The sequence below is a fragment of the Watersipora subatra genome, chromosome 7, assembly GCF_963576615.1.
Source record: "Watersipora subatra chromosome 7, tzWatSuba1.1, whole genome shotgun sequence".
NCBI classification, from domain to species: domain Eukaryota; kingdom Metazoa; phylum Bryozoa; class Gymnolaemata; order Cheilostomatida; family Watersiporidae; genus Watersipora; species Watersipora subatra.
The window spans coordinates 19,156,620-19,175,874 of NC_088714.1; the positions used below are offsets into that span (position 1 = coordinate 19,156,620).

General features: G+C 36.2%; 1 protein-coding gene and 1 non-coding gene across 2 annotated transcripts in view; both read left to right on the forward strand.

Annotated features, from left to right (window-relative positions):
- Positions 1-19,255, forward strand: part of LOC137401180 (lysine-specific histone demethylase 1A-like) — a 44,432-nt gene that overhangs the window by 14,836 nt on the left and 10,341 nt on the right. The window contains exons 9-13 of the mRNA XM_068087565.1: positions 6,691-6,781; positions 9,680-9,888; positions 11,812-11,960; positions 15,092-15,247; positions 16,264-16,421. Coding sequence (XP_067943666.1) covers positions 6,691-6,781; positions 9,680-9,888; positions 11,812-11,960; positions 15,092-15,247; positions 16,264-16,421 — 763 coding nt within the window. The remainder of the gene's footprint in view (positions 1-6,690; positions 6,782-9,679; positions 9,889-11,811; positions 11,961-15,091; positions 15,248-16,263; positions 16,422-19,255) is intronic.
- On the forward strand, positions 4,147-4,217 carry Trnag-gcc (transfer RNA glycine (anticodon GCC)). Its single transcript has one exon. It is a non-coding gene; the product is annotated as a tRNA-Gly (tRNA).

Below are 19,255 nucleotides of genomic sequence, written 5' to 3' on the forward strand. Positions count from 1 at the left end.
CTGTTGGCATTGTAATGCAAAAATATATAGAGGCGTATAGAAACCCATAGCAGTTATCTAATGCAAACACCCCCTTGGATAAAAACATCAAAGTTTTATATACGTACTGTACAAAATTACTTAATAGTGGTTACAAAAATTAGTAACAAAATGGGTCGCAGTCACAGAAACCATGGTTACGTCGCAAATCACGGAGCTGAGTTATCCGTCTTTAAAGTTACACTAACTGAATTTATAATATTGGTAACGATCTTTGTAACACGTGTTTCTGGACCAATCAAAGAGTGATCTTTCTGAATCTGAAGTCAGTTTAGATAATAAATGTCTTTAAACCTCGGGAAAAAACCTTAAAACCGTTGCTATGCTAAACAGGAAGTACTGAAAAATGGCGTCCGAAAAACGTAATCGTTTCTTTTTTGCCAATTTGAAAGATAATTCTGACATTTGGACACTAATAATTAGTATTTTGGTATTCTAACTGATGTCAAAAGCAGTGAAAGTAAAGGGAATGACGATGATATATTCCTAACAATTCTTATAAGAATATTGCAATACTTAATTATAAGAGTAATTATTTGATTTTTTAAGATTTGATTGTAAGACTAATTATTCGAATTTACAAGATCGAAGTATATAGTGGCCGATGGTGTGCAATATGTTACTGTCATTATTTTTTTAAAGATTTTGTTGATCATACTACGGTTGTGCAAAATATCGTGTTACTGCCAAGCCGTTTTTAATATCTGCAAAATTGAGTAATATATATTTTTTTATAGATATACAGCTAATTCTATGACAACCAGCTAAAATATGTTTACATTTTTAAATTCAGCATAATGTTTTGGATATAAACATAGAAATCTAGATAAATATCACAACTTCTTAATATTGGTTGCTATGACGTTTTGAAATGTAAACAAAAATTTGCATCGGTTTTCGTTTCTCAGACTTTAACACTAGTTTTCTCGGAACTATGTTTTCGCACTAATGGTAAATGTGCATTCAGTTTATTGACCATAAAATCGGCTGTATTTAAGCTGGAATCAAAATTCTTTTTGCAAAATAACTGTGAGAAATTTCTCCTTCTGCTACTGTAGATAACTCTAAATATTATAATCACGACTTAGCCATGGTTTCTGTGATCATGGCACAAATAGTATATTAACCTTAATAACTATAGTCAACTTACATATATAGTTAACATAGTAACTCTAGCTTTGTTGCCGTGGTAATAATTTTCTTCTTCCTTTAACATCATTATCAATCTTAGGACCCATGGCTAAGGAATTATAGTTATATATGTAGTTATATATTTATCTAAGTATAATGAATTAAAGTTTATAGTAAATATTATATTAAACGCTAAAATGTACAACAAATCCTCACTTTCGCTTACATTTCACTAATGTTTGTTTCACTCGCGCAATATCAAGCATTTATGGAACACAAAGATTGCTGAACTGAGAGAGAGAGCAAGCATCGTATTTCTTTCAGGTGTTGTAGGTGGAATTTTAGCGAATAACATAACATTTTCATGATTCCAACGTATTCACCACACCAACCGCCAGATTTGAATTTCGAGAAACATTTTTGTAGATGTCAGTATGGCGAAAAAAATGACGTATTGAGGGGAATAAAAAACCATTGTGTTTCACATCGTAGGGTAACAAAGGACGGGTGCACAGTATTTGTTTTCAAAATGCTGCAACTTTTTTCTCTGCTTCTCAAGTATATCAAAAACATGTCTTTGTTAGTTTTAGTAGGCATCTTAGACTTGCATAGTTTGTCATTTTGTTCGTTTCACACTAGGGATTGTCACAGTTTGTGTATACACTAGTGACTTTTAAGTAGACATAAATGTCATTCTTTGGGTATAGTTCATTGCAAAGTATTTTTAAAAGCCAATTTTCAACAGCCTTAGCTGATATAATTTTGAAGTTTCAATTAAAATCTTCATTTTTATGTGTTAACTGCTTACTTTTAAAAAGCAATACAAATACAGTCAAACATGGATAACTCGCCCACGGATAGCTCGAACACATGGTTAACTCGAACGGGTTCTTTGGTCCGTTTCCACGTAATGATAAATTGCTATAGATAACTCGACCTCAACTCTGTTAACTCGAACAGTTTTTTTCCCTACGGCTACCGAGACGGTTGTTATCGCTTTAGAAAATCACTTTATTCCAAGTAATAGAAGTAAACCTCAACTTTTCGTAAATCATAGGCGTCGTTATTACCACCGTCGGCAAAATATTTTTGTCAACAACTTTTCTAAAGGTTTAGTGAATTTTGATTTTTACCAAACATCCGCTTAGCGATCGCCTTTCGGAAGCATGGAAAAGTGAGGTGACCTTCGCATAAACTTCAAGAAAAATCGGCAAAATTGATCTCGGTTAAAACGCTCAAAAGAAAAAGATGTCTTTTCTTCTGAGCATTTCAACAACGATCAAGTTTTGCCAATTTTAATCTAAAAAACATCCTGGCAATAACATCACCTCAAACAACAAAACAATCTCAAGTGATAGAAAATCTCCCATACTTTTTGATAAAAAAGTTTTAAACTTTACATTAGAAGCATTTAATTTGAAACAAGCCATTTATGCTTTTGATTTCTATTATAGCTTGTATATGTGCATGTATCTACTAATAAATAAATAAATACATGGACTTGTGACAGTGCTCTGATAACTCGAACGCTCTGATAACTTGAACACTTTCGCTCGGTCCCGTGAAGTTCGAGTTATCCATGTTTGACTGTATATGATTTAAATCTGATTATTATAAGAGTTACATAACCACCTTAAAATAATAAATTTCGTGCTTTGGCTCAAGTAAAAGCAAACAAATTGATTTTTTGCTTACAGCTACTTATTTCATAAGTCTGTTGGGCAGAACAGCAGATGTGTGCATGACAGTAAATTAAACTAAAACCTAAAGATGCAAACTGCAAGCGTACCAGTTGTGCAATACTCCTGAATAAAGCTGGCAATTTTCGGAGATTGAGTAACATAAGGCTTTGAAATGTTTCATTAAAGATATAAAAAATAATTTTAGAAAAATCAGTTTTGAAGAGCATTTAGGGTTGACAGGAAACCAGTTTGGTCAGACGGTATGGTATTTGATTTATATTCGGAACATTCTAGATGTTTCAGATTTGACTCATGAATTGACTGACATACAATCAATAGACCTGGTAATTGGAGAGTTGTGTGCGGTGTTCCCAGCTTAGCATGTGTTCGAATTTCATTCAGGCTTATACCAGGGAATCATTACGAATGCATTGCACCATTAGGTTACGATTGCCCTGAAATACGATTTCTTTACCTTACGAAGTGGAACATGATGATTTTTTTCACCTCACTAAACCAATCTTATTTCACCATACGAATTTAACAAAACTTTCGCCTGAGTTTAAATTTGGCAGTCAGTGTGCTTATTATGTTTGTCAAATTAACAAAAACCAAAATGCTGTTTGCTGACAACATTTTCACAACGCCTGAAAGAGACACGATGGCCGATTTTTCTCAGTTCAGCAATTCTCATACGTAAAATGGTAATATTTCCCCTTTGAAACCAGCGGCAAAATTTGAGTTGCAATCCCTTCAAACAGAAGGTCAGACAACTTCCCTTAACCTGCTAACCAAAATCAACCTCATCACGAAAGCAGCATTGTTCAGGCTTTCTTGCCAAGTTACGTTAAAAAAAGTTATAGTGAGATCGGCTAAAATTATATTGAAAACCAAGCTAGAAACTAATTTGTGATAAAATTTTGGTGATTAAAAGTTGAAGTTCAGGAAAATGAGAAAAATTACATACCCAAACTTAGCTTCAAGTGTGTGTTCAGTAAGTTAAACGTATTTAAAGTGAATTCAGAGTTTATGTAGTTGATGAGTCGTACTATATTGTACGGTTCATTAACAATATAGTACGGGAAGGCGTCTTCCGTTTCTACATTTGGGCCATTTAGATTTATTCTTCGCAAGCCGTGATGAGTCGTTACGTTTTTAGAACTAAATTCACGCTTCAGCGATGCAGCAACCGTACGCGTATATCAAGCGTTTTGCAAATGACCCGTATGACTCACTAATCATTACGCTTTGAGGTTTAGATTTTCACTTCAGAAAAGTCGATGCTTATCAGGAAGCATCGGTGGTTCAGTGGTAGAATTCTCGCCTGCCACGCGGGAGGCCCGGGTTCGATTCCCGGCCGATGCATTTTGCCTTTATGAAAAAATGCTTTTTCGGGTCAATCCAATCAGAGCTATTATAGGTTCAGTCTGTCTTAACAAACTGTTGTTTTTTGCGGAATTGTCCCCTGTTGAGCGGGGCGAGCAAAACGACAGCTTGTCACAAGACGCACTGCACCTGATGCATCAGCTGCACTGAAAGGAGTTGTTCTCTTCCGTCTATGCAGCTTGGCTGCGATGTTATGTCGTCGCTCCATTGGCAATCATAACGGATTTCGCGCCAAAATTTATGTAGAAAAAATAAGATTCAAACGTTGAACCAGAGACCAGTCTCTGCGGTGAACTTTAGTAGAACTTAAGAATAAAATAAATTAAAAATAAAATCAATAAGAACAAATAAAACTGACTGAGTGCTCAAATAACAACATGTTCAGTGTCTGTTGTTGCCTAAGTTCTCAAGTTCTACTAAAGTTTAGCGCAGAGACTGATCTCTGGTTAAACGTTTTTATCTTATTTTTTGTACATAAATATTTGTGCCAAATCCGTTATGATAACCAATGGAACGATCGACATTACATTGCAGTCAAGCCGCATAGATGGAAGAGAACAACTCCCTTTCAGTGCAGCTGATGCATCAGGTGCAGTGCGTCTTGTGACAAGCTGTTGTTTTCCTCGCCCCGCTCGCTGCGGGACAACTCCGCAAAAACAACAGTTTGTCAAGACAGGCTACTATAGGCTGTGCCAGAGCTGATCTGACCAAGTTAGTAGGCAAAGATATAACTTTAAAAGTGAATTCTTATTCTTTTAACATTTCTTAAAAATTTGTAATGAATTGGGCCAAAATATAATTTCTGTCACCTCTTTTTTGCATGCAAAATTTGACTTCTGTGAACTGTCATGTTGTTTGAATGAAAACAAACATTCGAAAAATAGCATTCATCCACTTTTTAGGATTCAATTTATTTATAACTCTTCTGTACAGAACCTTTCCAGCTGTTGCATGAAGATAAAGGAGCAACCCTACTGTCTACTCTGTAGTTATTTTTCTTGACATAATGGACATTCGTCCATAGCATTGTCACCATTACATCAATTTATGTAGATATGTCTGGCGAGCCTTTGAAATGTTAGTAAAAACTAGCATTAAGCTCAACGTTACCCCGGATTTCTGTCATTTTTATCGGATAGCCCACAGCTATCGTGGCAACAATCCATGAACACGTTCATTGAGGGTAGTTGTACTTAATGCTAGAGTTGCCCCGATTTTAATATCGGTATCGGTGCCGATATGGGTGTTAAGTACCTGAATCGGTATCGGCCGATCTTTTCTTAAAAATCGGATAGTTCAGATACTTTTTTACAGATCAACTATTTAGCACAAAACCGTATTTTAGCCTGCTACACTAATAAAAATTTATCAGCTGCAAGTTCCTTACTTTTGCCTAATGAATTCCGGGCCTGTCACACAATCTATTTCATATCTATAGCCTAATAAACATCCACACAGCTGAGGAATCTTTTGGCTTTAGTCAGGAAGTAATCACAAAGTGCAATTACAGCGAAATGATTTATTGCAGCCAATCACGAACAAGAGAACACTGATGAGCAACAAGAATGCGGTGTAATGTTTCTATTTACTAGCATTACAAAAGTAACTTGAGTAGTCGATGCATAAAGTTATCCATCTCTCTCTTGATCCTGACAATACGATGTATCGTTTGTATCGCATAAAATAATCTCAGTGGCTTATCGGTATTTAGCCTGTCTACCATCATCTGTGGCTAGTGAGTCCTTCTTCAGTACGACTCGCTACATCGATAGTGATAGAAGATAAAGGCGTCTCACTGAGGTAATTGAATCACTAACGATAATTGAAATAAACATTAATTTGAACTAAACTTGTACAGGCGCAGCAGTTCGTTCAGCAGTAGAAGAGAGACTTCATTATCACAGAGAAAGTTGTGCCACTAACAGTAATTATCATTATTAATAGGTAGCAGATTTCAAGAAATATATATACATGCATATCTTTTTTTCCATAAATACAAACAAATATAAACAAATAAATACATCAATATTTATTTTTTTTTTGCATTATATTTATATTTGCATAATAAAATTTACAATTATCTATGCAACACAAAAGATCTGAATCGAATTATTTTTCAATAAGAATCGATATATCGAATCGGTATCTGAATCGGCTGGTGAAATTAGAATCGGGGCATCTCTACAAGTTAATGCATGTGAGGTGCATTCTTGTGTGTTTAATGGCCTGGTTCTTCCCATCTGGTGAAAGGCACGAGGCATATGCGTGTAAATTTTTAACAAAATGGTTCAAAAGTGTGAACACGTTTACGCAGACCAACAGACACGAACCTAACTAGATGTGATAGCTGAACAAAATTCAAAGTTAAACTAGCATTACGATTTAGATTATTAATACTTAATAGGCTATGTCAGCCAGTGGTTGCCACAATGCTAGTGTCCTTGCTTTGCAGACTCCAAGAAAAGAGAGTCATAGAGAAACAGTCGGAGTATCAGAGAACTATTATCGAGCTCCAGGAGAATCTCAAACAAATTCTTCAATCAGTAAGTCGGTATTTGATATTCGCTCCTCAAAGTAGAGTCACCAACAAATTTGTTGTTCATAAGTGAATATTGAGGAACAAGTTCTCTCATGGGTGAACAGCCACATTACTCCTAAACTACATGTAGGTGTAGACTAGGTGGTTATCTTCCATAGGATTGAGTTAATTTATATGCTAATCAATACAATCAAGCAATCACTTCACTTAATGGCCATTTCATTTGATCCTAACTTCATTTCTCAGGCCAATGCTGACAAAAGAAAATCAAGCTGTGTGGAGAAATATAGTAAATACAAAAACATAATTAAAAATGAAAGAAGAAATATTTTATTATTTATATTTTTAATAAATTTAATCTTTGTTAGTTATAAACACGCATCTCTAAGCAACAATGTTAGTCCAATTAGGAAGGCAAGAATGGAAAGCTTTATTTGTTTGCTGTCTGGTAACACAGTGTTGTCTAATAGTGCAGTGTTGTCTGGTAAAACAGTGGTGTCTAATAGTGCAGTGTTTGGTAAAACAGTGTTGTCTAATAGTGCAGTGTTGTCTGGTAAAACAGTGTTGTCCAATAGTGCAGTGTTGTCTGGTAAAACAGTGTTGTCTAGTAGTGCAGTGTTGTCTGGTAAAACAGTATTGTCTAATAGTGCAGTGTTGTCTGGTAAAACAGTATTGTCTAGTAGTGCAGTGTTGTCTGGTCAAACAGTGTTGTCTAATAGTGCAGTGTTGTCTGGTAAAACAGTGTTGTCTAATAGTGCAGTGTTGTCTGGTAAAACAGTGTTGTCTAATAGTGCAGTGTTGTCTGGTCAAACAGTGTTGTCTAATAGTGCAGTGTTGTCTGGTAAAACAGTGTTGTCTAATAGTGCAGTGTTGTCTGGTAAAACAGCGTTGTCTAATAGTGCAGTGTTGTCTGGTAAAACAGTATTGTCTAATAGTGCAGTGTTGTCTGGTAAAACAGTATTGTCTAGTAGTGCAGTGTTGTCTGGCAGCGCACTGTTGCCTGGTAACATAGTGTTGATCCAAGAGAGGCATAAAGGTACGGCCACACTTGCCGATTTTTTCGTTGGTTCTGACCGGAATCACGGAATGGATGAAAAATACTGAATTATTCGACTGAAATTCATACAATTGTTAGAGCTGTGCATGCACACCAAAATCATCAATGAAACGCTTTTATTTGGATAAACAAATTATTAGCTAGCACGATTCTATTAGCTTTACCGATTTATAAAGTCTGAAGCACATAACGCGACATGCAAGCAAATGCTGACCCGATTTGCCATAGTAGATATGATGCAACTGACTTGATTGCTCTAAAGAAGGCAACTCTTTATACAACGGAACATTTGCTGCTAAAAACAAATTGTTATTATTAAAAAAGAAACAATTTGTAGCCATGACGTTCAAACTATGAAATACCAACAATAGCGCAATCTAGGCAGTTACATTGCATGTGCTACGTCGAATTACACTGGTACTTTTATTGTGGGTCGTAATGTGCGTGTCTTGGACTATACTAATTGCGAAAGCTGCTAAAATCGCACTCGCTAATAATTTGTTTAGCCAATTAAAAGTGTTTCGTCGATGATTTCGGTGTGCATGCACAGCTCTGACAATTCTGTTAATTTTGACCGAATAGTTCTGTGTTTTGCGTTCATTTCCTGATTTTGGTCAGAACCAATGAAAAAATTTGGCACGTGTGGCCGTACCTTAAATCTGGTCTAGCAAATATGTGTTTATTTTGAAATGGTGACTTATGTCTTGAGTTTTAAAATTTCTATAACTTCCTTTTAGGTGTTTTCTTGTATATTTAAACTTTGAGACAGTTGAACGGTGCACAAATTTTTAAAGTTGAGCAATTTACAGCCGTGCAAAGGTGGCAGCCATTTTTCGTTAGAAAATTTACAAAAAGTTTATCTAGCCAATCAAGTGCCTTGTTTGAACAACTTCTTGTAACATTTTCCTCCCAGCTTCAGCGTATTAATTGGGTTCAGCTTTGGATATTAAAATATTAATAGGTTAACAATTGATTATTTCTAAAAAAAAATTGTATATCCTAAATTGTGATTTGTATTTTTACAATTTTGCTGCCTTTGGCATTAATTTGGTAAAATCAATCAATAAGTAAGCCTCTCATTTGAACTTTTCGTAATCTCACTCAACATGTTGACTGAAGAACGAGGTGCAACTTGTCTTTTCTCATGCTCATTCTGCCCATTTACTACCAACTTGTATGACCCTCTAGCTCGTGTGACTTTCTGAATATCAATCTCGGTTTCTCAGTTTAATGTTCAGCTTACAATTTATATAAATATGTGAAAACTTCACTTTCCATTAGGTTTAAGCCAGCGAGCAGCCTACACCCGCGAGTGATACAATATAAAACAATTAAGGCGAAAATAATCTTGGCTTAATTGATTCTTGGCTACCACCTGTTGCAAGGATTGCAACTCCAGGGTGAATCATTAATATACCCTCCATTTACTGTCCATTCCTGATTTGGCAAGCACAGCTTTTTTCATACTGAAGGCTGCGGTATTTTTGATGACTAATTGGTAGTTTTCATACCATTACTGATAGTTTTGTCAGATATTATTCATAATGAAAGCTTTACTCAAATGATAATCACATCTACACTCTTAGATAGGGATTACCATAGACCTATTAACTATACTTAGTTAATAGGTATAGTTAATAGTATAGTTAATCAATTAATAGTTAGTTAATTAATAGGTAATTGTATAGTTAATAGGTCTATGGGGATTACAACTCTAAGCATAACAGTTATAGCGAATTCGCTTCGCAAATCGGCAAGAGTATACAATAGTTTACAAACTGATCTATCTGCCTTGCATCTAATCTGAGAATCATTTCATGTCTAATCTGAGATTCATTTCATTAGTTAGCCGAGTGCCAGGCAATGGTAAAGAAGAGGCATGAAGATTACAAATCCAGTCTTAGGGGACGAAACCCACAGGACATTGAAAAGGAATTTCAGGTACGAAATTGTATTCGTCTGCTAAATCAGGCGATAGAAAAGAATGAGCTTCTCATGGAACAGCGAAAAAAGTTGGAGCAAGGTATCCAAGATGCAACGTCAAATCCTCCTAGGTAATGGTCCAGTCACATGACTGCCAACTCTCTGATTGGGTTGTTACATTGCTGCTCTATTCTCAAGTTTCTTGGGTATTGCTGCATAACTAAATGATGCATAAGCTGCTATATTTTTCTTTTCTTGGCATTTTTTGCACCATTCCAGCAGTATTTGCTAGAAGAGAAAACATGTTTATGTAAATTGTACTGTGGTTATTATAGAGGAGAAGCACTTTTCTGTTGTAGCAAGTTGAAAAAGTTTCAATTGATGGCAAAACACACTTTTCAGCCTCATTGTTACTGCACTATATGCCTTCAATGAAGGTGCATTATTCAGCTTTACTGCACGTTAACATGTTTGGCTGTTACAACATGATTTTATATGTTTATTATAGGACAAAGTTGTCTCTACTTTGCACTTTACGCATAAAAGTGCTATGCCGTATAGCCACAGATGATTCAAGTAATTTTGCAGACCAAGCGATAAATACAAAGAGATAAATTTAAGGCGATTTAAAAAGAAATACAACAAATTAAGGATATGTAAAAATATATTAGCTAACAACTTAGTCTTTTTAGGTAACTGATGTTCTTGTAATATTACATGATTGAACTGCTGCAAAAATCGATGTATTCACAGTTCACACTTAGTATCTACTTGCATTGAGTGTTCTATTATTAAACGTTGACTTGCAACAAAATTCACATTACAGTTATTTGGTATCAAAAGATTCACCATGTCTTACTCTGTTGTGTTGTAGGTGCCAAATAAGTGGAAATGTGATTACAAGCTCTTAAAAGCTCAAAAACGAAAAGCCGCCGCAGATTGGAATCTGTTTATTTATCTGACGTAGTCATTGCAGTTTGGTTATCGTCTTGTCACGTGATTTTCTCACGTGAATTGAAAGGCCAATAAAAAGCTCAGTATAAAACTTATCGTAGCACTAGTTTATGACAAACACTTCGGGTTTTACCGAAGACCCCGTTTTGTTTCGGCATTATTCAATCGTCAAGTCGTAATCTGATCACGTGACCCAATACTTTGCCAATAATTTTTGCAGCACTTTTCGATTATTACAGGTAACCAACAGGCTCGTCATGATTATCAGACAATGATATGCGCCCCTTACGGCTAAGGTTAAAAAGTTTAACAATTTTTTACGGTAAGTTTTAAGATTTAAGTGCTAAAAGTGATAGCATTACAATGACGATAAAACAGACACGTAAGAACAATAGACATCGTTTTATTGAATGTGTGAAGTATATTTGTGAAAATATTTCGACGAATGAGGTTGCATGAAAGTGTAAACAGAAACCATCCTGTAACAACTACATCCCATTTGAGCCGTTTTAAAAAGCGAATCCAAACTACGGCGGTCTCGTGTGGCTGCGATTAACTTTTCGTTTTTGAGCTTTTAAGAGCCTGTAATCACATTTCCACATATTTGGCACCTACAACACAACAGAGTAATACATGGTTGAATCTTATGATACCAAATAACTATAATGTGAATTTTGTTGCAAGTCAACCTTTAAGCTTTCTGTATTTGCCCAGCTGCCATTTTTCAGAGTGAAAATATCGAGTGCTTTATGCTGCCCCAATCATTAATTCTTATCGAAAGACAGTTGTTTTAGTAGCATATTATCTGCAACCCGTTATGTGATTCAGTTTTATGGCTGTTGCTAAAAATAGTCTGTCATTTCTCTTTTAAATGTGGAAGGAAGTAATCAATATTGCAGATGTATCAGCCAATGATCTCTAGTTGTTGAAAACATGTGAGTAATCAATATTGCAGATGTATCAGCCAATGATCTCTAGTTGTTGAAAACATTTGAGTAATCAATATTGCAGATGTATCAGCCAATGATCTCTAGTTGTTGAAAACATGTGAGTTATAATAATAAAAGTAGGTTGAAACAATTTTCTAAAACTGCTTGTAGCGACATATATCTCTCCTCTAAGGACCGACAGATACTTGACTGGCACTTTGCCAATCTCGAGTTTGCCAATGCTGCCTCATTGGCCAATCTATCCTTGAAGCATTGGGATCAGGATGATGACTTTGAGTTCACTGGCCCACACTTGACAGGTACATACAGCCATATTTGACCTTATATCTTTCTGATAATCTTATGAACAACGATTATCACACCCCAGGCATATTGAAATGTTACGAGGAAGATCAATTCTGAAAATGTAAACGAGTTTGCCATGATAAGGCACTCAGATTTCCTGCATTTTTGATGATGATTATATCGATAAAGTTTTACAAATACTAATACCCTGGCAGTTTGGTATGCCGTGCGCGATTATCAGGTGTAATAACTATACGTACAAATATTCTGCAACGCAGTAATATAGTCGATTAGTGCAGGCGTTGAGTGTCGGTCTACCCAGTTGATTGCGGCGTGTTCGAATCCTGTACAATGCAATTTTTTCCAACATCCACCCATGGCTTCAGGCAGCTGCACGGAGGCTGCTCTTATTATAGTAAAAAGGACAACTTGGTCATTGAAGACCACACTAAGATTGTTGATTCTATGAATGCCAGGAAAGTCTTCACCGGTCTAGTCATTACAGATGACAGGTTTATTCTCAGACGGATGTCTTCTCATTGTCATTCTAGAAAGTTACTTCTGCGCCATTACTGCTATTTAACTTATTTGCCCAGGCAGCCATTTTAAGACACAAACTCTGTATTGCTTTCTTTCGATTCAAGAACCTCTATGAAAATTAAGAAATTGAGAGTAACTTTAACCTCATTATACAACAATATTTTGAGATGCCAGCATAGGGTGTTCCTGGACCAGAGCTCATGTGTCAATTTTCTCAAATCGATTGTTCTCACATACAATAATTAAAGACAAATTAATCCATTCCCATATCCTAACAAAACGCCTGAGAACCAGATATGACAATGTAATAATATTTTCAATTGTTCTAATTCACCACCTACGCCCACAAAGTAACAAGTAGTGATTTAGTGGTTATGATCTGCAATAAAATGTGACGTTATTATTGACAGTACTGTATGGAGTTCCTACCTTCAAGAAATGGTAGTGGCTCACGGTGGCCTGTGAGGATAGGAGAGAGAAATTATATTAAATTTAACAGAAATGAACTTAATTTATTATAAATACACTTGAAATTAAGTTTTAGTATCATGTTACAATAAACTTAATTCTAATTTTGTTTCCATTTTTATTTTTGTACTTTTCTATGGCTCTGCTCAAACCGGTCCAACGAGAAATATTGATTGTCACTTGTAAGCAGCTTCTCACATTCCCTGTAGAGGAATCTAAGAATTTTTAAATTGCTTTATGATAGCCATCAGATGGGTGCGGTTAGGACATCCAGGACTGTCCAGCAAAGGCGAGAACGAGAGTGGGGCTATTAGTTTACTTGACTGCTTGATTCAGGCCTGGCTGAACAAACACACACATGACGCTATGTACTCATCTACCTAGCGACCGCACTAAAGATTTTCGTATGCTCGTATCTCAAATTTGTCTCCTATTTTAAAGAGCAAACATTTGCTCAAAATTTTCCTCGTATTTCAAATTTCTGGTATATTAGGACACTTGTGTGTAGAGGTGGAACGAGACACGAGACGTCTCGAGTATCGACCTGTCTCGTATCGGTCTCGTCTCGACTTAACTATTGCCAAACTCGAGACAGGAAATAGAACTAAAGCGCCTGCGCACGGTTGTTAAAACATGGCTTCTTGCGGTAGCAACAACTCCATATATTGTAATGGATTGCGGGCAACTGCCTTTAAAGTTACACCCGGTCCGTTACTACCTGTTGCTATTGATTATGTTGTCCACTGAGTCTAATCATGTAGTCCGGACAACGGCCCTGTTATATTTTAGTTCGGTTCTGTATCCTTAAAACTATGGCGCCTTACAGTGCCTCGCCTTGCGCGTTCACAACTCGAGTTGTGAACACGCAACGCGACTTTTCAAAAGTAAGGTGCAATATATCGGTATTGCGGTAGCATAACCGTAGATCTAGTTATATTAACAATGGTACATCAATAGGCACCCGTTAGCTAATAGAAATTAAACTGTATGTACTGTAGCACTAGAGCTAATAGTGAATTATTAGAATTATACTGTGCCAAGTTTTCAACTCGAGTTGTACAACTCGAGTTGATCAACTCGAGTTGCGAACACGCAACGCCAGGCACTGTAAGGCGCCAAATAAAACAGATACCGGGTCATATCTAATTACTCTTCGAATAATCCAATTTAATAAATAACACTTTTGCGGGTAAAATGTCTGTATTTTATCGTATCGTGTCTAAACATCAACCGCCCTTCATAAAATTCGAGCCTCTTTTACGTATATACTACCAATCGCGTGTAAAACTTGTCCGGACACAGAGAAACGAACGAAAGGCCGTGTCGACCATAGTCCGTGTTCGGTCAACAATGACGTTTTGTTAGCTCAATATAAGAATATACATGTGCATGTATACAGTAATTAATATAATTTCATGAGTACAATTTAAATATAATTCACATACTACAGTTAATACACAAACAAAACTTAACATTAATGAAACGATAAGAATGAAAGTGTTATCGTGTGTTCTTTTAGTTGCAGTATTTCTTTGTAGAGCGACGGCTATCGGTTTCATTACGCATTACATTAAAAAGTAAGAACTATTCAATAGATGGTAAAAATATACATGTACAAAGCAATATGTTTATAATAATTATGGTCAATCAAGCTCAAAATTCTTAGAATATATAACTTCGGTATTTTAGAGCTGTTTGTGTCACTTTTGTTTACAAAAACTACATGCATATCACTATTAAAATGTTGTATTTAAATTGTTTACACCAGGTGAAAATTCAATTTAAAAATAATTTTATTAATTTTATATAAACCAAGTAGCTAGTACTTGTGTAGTGAAATCATCACCAAATGCTCATTATTTTACTGTCTCGTGTCTCGAGTCTCGAATCTTTACAAGACAGTGTCTCGAGTCTCGTCTCGAACTTGAAAAACCTGTCTCGTTCCACATCTACTTGTGTGTCAATTTATTGCGGTACCAGACTGTTTCTCTTTCGAACATGGTTTCACTTGAGTTCTTCTTAGGCAAGTCTGTAATCATCTCTCTGTTCATTCAAGTTAGTCTATAATCATCTGTCTGTCCATCTAAGTTAGTCTGTAATCTGCTTAGATCGTTGTAATGTCACTCCTGTTTTTCAGTGAAAAATGGGTACTCAGTATTACCCTTGGCTCTTGCTGATGGGCTCAACATAAAGCTCAATTCTGCAGTACAAACTGTGAGATACTCACCAGACAAAGTGGAGCTTGAAGTTTTTGATCCACGAACTGGCACTAGGGATATAACTACTATGGAAGGTAAGGACTGTAGAGCTTAGGTGTCTGTTGTTAGGTGACTATATGAATGCACTACACAATTTTATATTCTCTAAAATATGCAGCTAGCAATGCTGGCAATGTACCAAATTACAAGAGCTTCCTACATTTTAGCAAATTTCAAAAACAGCTACTTTTGCATTTTTTTATCCATGTTTCCACTACACGATCTGATCCAGCCTGTCTTGACAATCTGTTGTTTTTGTGGAGTTGTTCTCCCGTTGAGCGGGTGAGCAACACAACAGCTTATCACAAGACGTACTGCACCTGATGCATCAGCTGCATTTATAGGGAGTTGTTCTCTTTCGTCTATGTGGTTTGGCTGCGATGTTCTGCCGATCGCTCCATTGATAATCATAACGAATTTCGCGCAAAAATTTATGTAGAAAGAATAAAATTACAACGTTTAATCAGCGACCAGTCTCTGCAGTAAACTTAGTAAAACTTGAGAACTTAGGCAACAACAGCGACTAAACATGTCGTTATTTGTGCGCTCAGTCAGTTCTATTTCTATTTTTGTATCAGTCAGTTTTATTTGTTCTTATGGATTTTATTTTCAATTATTTTATTCTTAAATTCTACTAACGTTTACAACAAAAACTGGTCTTTAATTAAACGTTGTAATCTTATTTTTTTCTACTAGTTTTCCCTAAATTCACACAAAATTTAAAGCGAATACAGTTCCGATAGATTGAACATGTCAATAAATTTGTTAGAAAGTCGCTGGATGCAACTGACAGACCTTTACATAACAAAAATTCATGCAGGAACACCTTGTTGTAATAACCTGCAATTTTGTAATAACACTCATGAGAAAGCACCTATGCCGGCAAACATTGCAATAGGTTCTTTCCATCGTGCAAATATACAAATCAATATAACTCCATTCCGGGAACTTTTGGATCAGACCTCGTAAGTTGGTCTGTAAATTACCATGTAGATATGTCATTATATGCTATTGAATTATTGATGGTTTTTTGATGCGTTGATGTTCTCAGCTGATGCGGTTCTCTGCACCCTTCCACTTGGTGTCCTTAAGCAGTCTCTTTGTCCTACTATGCCTGTTAGCTCCCCTAATATTGTCAACTTTGACCCTCCACTGCCTGAATGGAAAACTAATGCAGCACAGCGAATGGGCTATGGAAATCTCAACAAGGTATTGCTTATGTCTGCATGTGTCTGCTGGGGCTAACAGTAAACAGTAACTTGTGACCAACCCATTATCTGCTCCATATAAGTGACCAACCCATTATCTGTTCCATATGAGTGACCAACCCATTATATGCTCTATATAAGTGACCAACCCATTATATGCTCTATATAAGTGACCAACCCATTATCTGCTCTATATAAGTGACCAACCCATTATCTGATCCATATAAGTGACCAACCCATTATATGCTCTATATAAGTGACCAACCCATTATCTGCTCCATATAAGTGACCAACCCATCATCTGATCCATATAAGTGACCAACCCATTATCTGCTCCATATAAGTGACCAACCCATTATCTACTCCATATAAGTGACCAACCCATTATATGCTCCATATAAGTGACCAACCCATTATATGCTCTATATAAGTGACCAACCCATTATCTGATCCATATAAGTGACCAACCCATCATCTGATCCATATAAGTGACCAACCCATTATATGCTCTATATAAGTGACCAACCCATTATATGCTCTATATAAGTGACCAACCCATTATCTGATCCATATAAGTGACCAACCCATCATCTGATCCATATAAGTGACCAACCCATTATATGCTCTATATAAGTGACCAACCCATTATCTACTCCATATAAGTGACCAACCCATTATATGCTCTATATAAGTGACCAACCCATTATATGCTCCATATAAGTGACCAACCCATTATCTGATCCATATAAGTGACCAACCCATTATCTGCTCCATATAAGTAACCAACCCATTATATGCTCCATATAAGTAACCAACCCATTATATGCTCTATATAAGTGACCAACCCATTATCTGATCCATATAAGTGACCCACCCATTATCTGCTCCATATAAGTGACCAACCCATTATCTACTCCATATAAGTGACCAACCCATTATATGCTCCATATAAGTGACCAACCCATTATCTGATCCATATAAGTGACCAACCCATTATATGCTCTATATAAGTGACCAACCCATTATATGCTCTATATAAGTGACCAACCCATTATCTGATCCATATAAGTGACCAACCCATTATATGCTCTATATAAGTGACCAACCCATTATATGCTCCATATAAGTGACCAACCCATTATCTGATCCATATAAGTGACCAACCCATTATATGCTCCATATAAGTGACCAACCCATTATATGCTCCATATAAGTGACCAACCCATTATCTGATCCATATAAGTGACCAACCCATTATATGCTCCATATAAGTGACCAACCCATTATATGCTCCATATAAGTGACCAACCCATTATCTGATCCATATAAGTGACCAACCCATTATCTACTCCATATAAGTGACCAACCCATTATATGCTCCATATAAGTGACCAACCCATTATATGCTCCATATAAGTAACCAACCCATTATATGCTCTATATAAGTGACCAACCCATTATCTGATCCATATAAGTGACCCACCCATTATCTGCTCCATATAAGTGACCAACCCATTATCTACTCCATATAAGTGACCAACCCATTATCTACTCCATATAAGTGACCAACCCATTATCTGATCCATATAAGTGACCAACCCATTATATGCTCTATATAAGTGACCAACCCATTATCTGCTCCATATAAGTGACCAACCCATCATCTGATCCATATAAGTGACCAACCCATTATCTGCTCCATATAAGTGACCAACCCATTATCTACTCCATATAAGTGACCAACCCATTATATGCTCCATATAAGTGACCAACCCATTATATGCTCTATATAAGTGACCAACCCATTATCTGATCCATATAAGTGACCAACCCATCATCTGATCCATATAAGTGACCAACCCATTATATGCTCTATATAAGTGACCAACCCATCATCTGATCCATATAAGTGACCAACCCATTATATGCTCTATATAAGTGACCAACCCATTATATGCTCTATATAAGTGACCAACCCATTATCTGATCCATATAAGTGACCAACCCATCATCTGATCCATATAAGTGACCAACCCATTATATGCTCTATATAAGTGACCAACCCATTATCTACTCCATATAAGTGACCAACCCATTATATGCTCTATATAAGTGACCAACCCATTATATGCTCCATATAAGTGACCAACCCATTATCTGATCCATATAAGTGACCAACCCATTATCTGCTCCATATAAGTAACCAACCCATTATATGCTCCATATAAGTAACCAACCCATTATATGCTCTATATAAGTGACCAACCCATTATCTGATCCATATAAGTGACCCACCCATTATCTGCTCCATATAAGTGACCAACCCATTATCTACTCCATATAAGTGACCAACCCATTATATGCTCCATATAAGTGACCAACCCATTATCTGATCCATATAAGTGACCAACCCATTATATGCTCTATATAAGTGACCAACCCATTATATGCTCTATATAAGTGACCAACCCATTATCTGATCCATATAAGTGACCAACCCATTATATGCTCTATATAAGTGACCAACCCATTATATGCTCCATATAAGTGACCAACCCATTATCTGATCCATATAAGTGACCAACCCATTATATGCTCCATATAAGTGACCAACCCATTATATGCTCCATATAAGTGACCAACCCATTATCTGATCCATATAAGTGACCAACCCATTATATGCTCCATATAAGTGACCAACCCATTATATGCTCCATATAAGTGACCAACCCATTATCTGATCCATATAAGTGACCAACCCATTATCTACTCCATATAAGTGACCAACCCATTATATGCTCCATATAAGTGACCAACCCATTATATGCTCCATAT